Raw genomic sequence first — 6,643 nt, forward strand, 5'->3', positions numbered from 1 at the left:
TTTTTTAACGAATCTAATTCTGTGCCTGAACTCTTAACACCTCTGCTGATAGCTTTTTAACTTTATTGACCATATTCCATAGTGAGAAATTTATTTTACATGACAGTGTATATGTAGTGACCCAATATACCTATATAGACATATATGTGACAGAAAATGTCATAAAATAAAATTTACCCTTACTATGAATTATGTAGTCTAATATTTTCTGTTTTATTCTGTTTATTTTTTTTTAAGCTGGTTTGGGCCGACTAAATTGATATCAGGACTCACTAACGGCTTGTGACCTACAGTTTGACAAAAACACTGTGTGCTGTGCCATATGCTTACCATATGTATACTGTATAGCTACACACAATACAAATGTGTGCAGGTACACACAGGTAAGACTCCTAGTGCAGAAATCCAAAGCACTCACCAAACCTGGACACATTCTCAGATTCACAGAACTTTTAACCAGAGTACAATTAGCTAGAGTAAAAATTCTGTAATTCCTTAGTAGGTTCAAAGTAATCTCTGCCTGCACAAGGCTAGTGGCAAATTATCAAATGACCTCAAATACTAATGCTGCTGTGAAAAAGAACCATGGAAACTCAAGGTTGGACAGACTTTAACTAGCATCTCATCCAGGCGCCTTGTATGGTGCCTAAATCCTCTCTATTTTTTGATCAGTCTGTGCTTGAAGCACAACCAGCAGGTGTGGCTCCCTGTTCTGATAGCCCATTCCATCTCTGACTATTAAGAGAAAGTTCTTGCATAGACTGAGCTGAAATCTGCCTCCTTGTAACTTCTTTCTCTGCCTCCTTCTCACATCCTTTGTCTGAACCGTTGAAATGTTTGGAGAAAACTCTCGAGTGCCAGCTCTGCAGCACGCCATCCTCCCTGTAAAGAGACAACCATCACAGGCACCTCTTGGTAACCCATCTCACGCTCCTCTCTCTGGCACAGGACCTGATGCACTGTACTGCATTTGCAACCGCAGATGAATACCATCTTGGAAGTCTCTCTCAAGATCTGGCCTCCCATGGATATGTTGAAGTAACAAGCTTGCCTAGAGGTACATCTTCTTGAACCTGGGGCCAAGTATGTTAAAATGTATTAGAAAATAATTTTCCTATGATAACTGTCTTAAATATGCATTTGTTTAGGTTTCATTTTCTCTCTGTCTTTTTTTTTTTTTTTTTTTTTTTTTGTGGTATGCGGGCCTCCCTCTGCTGCGGCCTCTCCCGTTGCGGAGCACAGGCTCCGGACGCGCAGGCCCAGCGGCCATGGCTCACGGGCCCAGCCGCTCCGCGGCATGTGGGATCCTCCCGGACCGGGGCGCGAACCCGGTTCCCCTGCTTCGGCAGGCGGACGCGCAACCACTGCGCCACCAGGGAAGTCCTCATTTTCTCTCTTTTTTAAATAAATTTATTTGTTTTTATTTTTGCCTGTGTTGGGTCTTCGTTGCTGCGTGCGGGCTTTCTCTAGTTGCGGCAAGCGGGGGCTGCTCTTCTTTGCAGTGCACAGGCTTCTCATTGTGGTGGCTTCCCTTGTTGCGGAGTGCGGGCTCTAGGCGCACGGGCTTCAGTAGTTGTGGCACGTGGGCTCAGTAGTTGTGGCTCACAGGCTCTAGAGCACAGGCTTAGTAGCTGTGATGCTCGGGCTTAGCTGTTCACGGCATGTGGGATCTTCCCGGACCAGGGCTCGAACCCGTGTCCCCTGCATTGGCAGGGAGGTTCTTAACCACTGAGCTACCAGGGAAGCCTCTCATTTTCTATTTGAAGGATTATATCATAAAAGTGGTGTTGAATCTCTTTATGCAAATGACATACAAAGATAGGAAATTTAAAACATATTCACAGAGGACTTAGTTCAAAGATTAAAATCAATATGGTTTATTCAGCTGTATTTATAGGATCACTCTTACTTGGGATGATCAAAGGCCATGACACTTCATTTCTGTCACATTAAAAAGTTATTTTAGTATTACAGAAGAACCATAAAATTGATAGAAATGTTGGGGAGAGCCTTTAAAGAAAAATTTACCAGTATAGTCCAACACTTTAAAACTAACAAAATTAGTTAAAAGATAAACTCAATGAATATTTTAAAAGAGAATTAAAATAAACGAAGAGGATTTTAGGATAGTGTGAGGAAGGCTTCTTGAGAAATCACCTGCTTTCTGTTAAAAAAATAACTTGGAACACTTTGATGGAAGATTCATGAATTTATCTCAAAGTAGCAAAAATAGTAGGTTGAAAACCTCTCTGCTACAGAGAAAATTCTTAAAAGAGTCACCGACCCCGTAAGAAACAATCAAAATGTCATTGTGCTTTCTCAGCCTTGATGATCTGAACTGACTGTTTGTTCTATTTGGTGGCAAAAAACAAATATAATTGACTTAGAAAAACAGAGCTATGTCCAGGGCCTCTAAGAAGAAAAATTGCCCTGCGGTATTCTTGGCTGATTGCAGAGGCTGTCGGCAGGGCAGCCCTGTGCATCACACCCCTGGGGGCTTCTCATACTATTCTCACTGGCCTGGATCTTTCCCACTTCATTTGTGGTGTTCTTGGCCTTGCCCTCTATAGATGTAGAACTAAAGGAAGTGTGATTTCACCAAAGAAAAGGAGTTTAAGAGTTGGTCTCTATCTGAATCCCCCATTTTCCAACCTCTATATCAGGAGCTCTGAAGCTTTGAGGATCCTAGTTTTATGTTAAGAAATTATGTTGGTGGGAAAGAAAGATTCTTTTCGTGGCTGCACTTCTGTTCAACAATTCTCTCCCCTAAAAGGACAGATTGTGGTAAAGAAATGAAAATAATGGGAAGTGAAACATCAAAAGATAGAATTAGAAAATGTTGAATTTCCAAATGATTCCGAGGTGCGGCTTTTCCAGTGTCTTTTTCTCCTGAGATTGTCTCTCCCACCTCCTGCTTTGCAGTAGCAGTTTAATGAACAGTCTGTGAAACAAATCGTAAATACAAACACACACATCGAAAACTATGCTCTGAGGATAAAGCAACTTCTAATTTGTGGGAAAAGGATTAAATATTTCTGTTTTCTGAAAAGGGTTATTTTGTATTTTGTTTTCTATTAAAATGTATTTAGTTTCAAAAAATATGTAACATTTTACATATTAATATTAGTATATTTATTAATTGATAGACTAACATGTTATTTATCGTTTACATTGTAAAATATTTATATACTTATAATAAATACTACTAAACTAATATACAAAGTAACTACTTAGTGGTGAATATTTGTATATGTATGTATTTAATATTTAAAATGTTAAAATATGTAAATAGTTACAGGTGACTATCATGGCAGTTCTCATGATTAACTTTGAAATCAGATATGTTTTGAAATGGACTGTATCTTTGTTTCTGTATGTTTTCTATTTTCCACACTTTATACAATATAATTTAAAATTCAGTGGAAAGAGTAGTTTGAGAATATTTATAAAATTATATTATTAATGATATTTAAAGGAAGAGAATATATTAATGGCTCTTCAAATTTTATTTTAAATTACTTTTACAGAAAGAAGTTTCTTTTTTCTTTTTTTAATTGAACTATAGTTGATTTAGTGTGTTAATTTCTGCTGTACAACAAAGTGGTTCAGTTATACATATACATTCCTTTATATGTATACATTCTTTTTTATATTCTTTTCCATTATGGTTTATCACAGGATATTGGATATAGTTCCCCGTGCTATACAGTAGGACCTTGTTGTTTATCTGTTCTCTATATAATAGTTTGCATCTGCTAACCCCAAACTCCCAATCCATCCCTCCCCCACCCCCCCAAATTCTTGAACCTTAGTTGTACTGATACTAAGACTTTAATAATTATCAACTGGACCAGCAATGACTGAATCAAAATGGGCGTGAATGAGTTTTAAATAGCTCTAATAATAGTGTCACAGGGTGTTGAATATTTTGTTCAAGTAATTTCTTATGTTCTTTTCATTTTCATATATTAAATACTTTCAGAAACCTTAGTAGAAAAATGGACAGTGTGTTGTAGAGCACTTCATGGTATATGAAGAAATGATCACAAATACTTTGTTAAAAGCTTATAGGTGACTTAAATCTTGTGTCACCTTGTGACATAGCTTTTTGCTCATTTATCACAGACGCAGCAAATATTTTGGTGATCGGTGTGGAAAGTTCTGCAAAAGAAGGTGATCCTGGAACGATATTCTTCTTCAGGTAAGACAAGAAAGCAACTCCATTGGAAGATGGGCTGTGGCCAGGTAATGTGGTCCTTAAAGATGCACGTGTACCTTCTCTTAACAGAAGATGTTTCAAAATTTATTTGTGATTTAAATTTATCCTTTGGTTCTTATTTGAATAGGAGAGTTTGTCACTTTTAGGCATCTGCTGGTAAATCCTCTTATGAAATAAATAATTCTCCCCCCTAGAGAAAAGATTAGGGATTTTTTTATTCATTTTGTTCTAAATTAACTTTAAGCATTATGTCATCTTTGTATCATCTATGCAAGTTTTTCACACCGCTTGTAATTCATGACAGTAAAGGGTGCACGTAACAGGTTATAAAAAGAGAGCATTGGACAAAGCTAAGGTCAGGAACCACTGGTGGAAATAATGGTGCCCTGCAGAACACAGGGATTTAGGGAACCGAGTGGACTCCCCTCAGGTTCTGGCCTTCCTGAGAGCAAGAGACTGAAGGAAGCTCAGGCTGAGGTCGTTAACAGAGGCCCATTCGGGTAACTTGGTGTGTACTTGCCTTTATTTGTAAATGTGGATTTTCATTTACTAAGAATATGTAAGCATCTTCTTTCCCATTCATCTTCAGTGCCCCTTATCAGGTGCATGCTACCTGCCCCGCTGTCTTTTCTTCCTTTTCCTTCTTCTCCCTCTGGAGCTAAAGTTTTAGATCACCTTACCTCTCTAGGGACTTCAGACTGGGATCCTGATCCACATACATTTATTCCTTTTATTTACAGGTTTTTTTTTAAGGTTGTTTTAATACCAGATACTCCAGAGTAGCTGAGTGGAAGTGGTAATGATAATAGAAACCATTTAAAATAATCTCCTCCTGACAACATTTGAGGACGATCTTTTATTCCCTAGGGTTAGAGGGATTAAGTGAATTTCCCTCAGTCAAAGGACTAACAAGCGGCAGAACAGAAATGCATGGAACATCCATAAGAATCCAGACTTTGATGAAGTTTCTGTGGTCTCAGTTCTCACAGTTGATGATAACTGGAAGCTCCATCTTTGTTCCTGTGGATGCCTTACTTTCCTTGGACATAATCAAGAGTTCAACATTTAGTGCCGGTAGAAAAACACCCCTTTTGACTTGAGTAAGGAATTTGGATTTCTGAGGTCCTCTAGATCAGCATCAACCAGTAGAAATACAATGCAAGGCACAAATGCAAGCCACGAATGTAATAATATATTTTCTTATAGCCACATTTTTAATTTAAAAAAAGATGAATTTAATTTTGACCAACACTAATAATAACATCATATATTGCCTGAAATTAATTTTACTGGTATATTTTATTTAACCCAACATATCTAAACTATTATCATTTCAGCATGTAATCAGTCAACAATTAGTGAGATTTACATTCTCCTTTTCATACTAAGGCTCTGAAACCTGGCGTATGTTTTCCACTTATAGCAGCTCTCAGTTTGGACCAGGCCTGTTTCAGGTGCCCGGTAGTCACATGTGGCTTGAGCGCCGTACTGCAGAGTTCCTGGGATCTCTCATCTGCCTTGAGGTGCTTCTCTGAACCAGCGCTCTGGCTGTGGCCTTAAACACCTCCCAAATCCATATCCTGGGACCCCACCCTGGCCTTTTGCCACACTCACTGCTTGGTCTCCCTGCCTGTCTTCTCACCCCCGCACCAGTCTGTCTGTCTGTTTGTAGGCAGAGCAATTTTTTAGTGGGTAATTCTGATCACTGTACTGTCCTTAAACTTCTCCGGAATGTGACCAAACGCCTTATCACAGCACCAAGTTTCTTCAGGGGTTGGCTCTTCCCCGCCTCTGACCTGAGTGCCCTCCACTTGCCCTCATCCGCAGCCATTCAAACTACTGGCTCTTTATTCTGAGACGTTGCCTGCCCCCCTCGCACCTTTTCCTGGAGCCTGGGGTATTTCCTCTGCTGTATTTCCTCTCGTTTTCTCATTTGGCTCTGCTAGTCCTTTAGGAACTGTGTCCCTCCAGTGTACATCCACCTAGATTCTGCGTAACTCTGTTACAGCGTGGATCACACTATTGTAATTGGTGGTCCGTGGATCCGTGTTCTCTGGATAGGGACTTCCTTGAGCAGAAGATCTAGACCATACTCATCTTTGCATCCCAGATGCTAAGCACAGACCCACACACATACTAAGCACATTGCTCAAGATGGTTTGAAGAATGGTAATGGGAACATCATATTTTTTTCCTTTCTTTTTTAAAAAATTTAATTATTTATTCATTCATTCATTCATTCATTCATTTATTTATGGCTGCGTTGGGTCTTCGTTGCTGCACACGGGCTTTCTCTAGTTGCGGCGAGCGGGGGCTACTCTTGGTTGCAGTGCGCGGGCTTCTCACTGTGGTGGCTTCTCTTGTTACGGAGCATGGGCTCTAGGCACGCAGGCTTCAGTCGTTGTGGCACGTGGGGTCAGTAGT

The 6,643-nt window shown here is 39.6% G+C and overlaps 1 protein-coding gene across 6 annotated transcripts in view; it reads left to right on the forward strand.

Annotated features, from left to right (window-relative positions):
- RMND1 (required for meiotic nuclear division 1 homolog) overlaps positions 1 to 6,643 on the forward strand; it is a 46,931-nt gene that overhangs the window by 11,345 nt on the left and 28,943 nt on the right. For 5 of the 6 annotated variants that reach the window (XR_003681384.2, XR_008618329.1, XM_024122668.2 and 2 more), the window contains exons 3-4: positions 949 to 1,057; positions 4,126 to 4,201. Coding sequence is in view for 3 of the 6 variants with exons in the window: in XM_024122668.2 (XP_023978436.1) it covers positions 949 to 1,057; positions 4,126 to 4,201 (185 nt within the window). In the remaining 3 variants the exon portion in view is untranslated. The other variant, XM_024122669.3, reaches the window with a different exon arrangement.

The sequence above is a fragment of the Physeter macrocephalus genome, chromosome 10 (assembly GCF_002837175.3).
Source record: "Physeter macrocephalus isolate SW-GA chromosome 10, ASM283717v5, whole genome shotgun sequence".
Classification (NCBI taxonomy): domain Eukaryota; kingdom Metazoa; phylum Chordata; class Mammalia; order Artiodactyla; family Physeteridae; genus Physeter; species Physeter macrocephalus.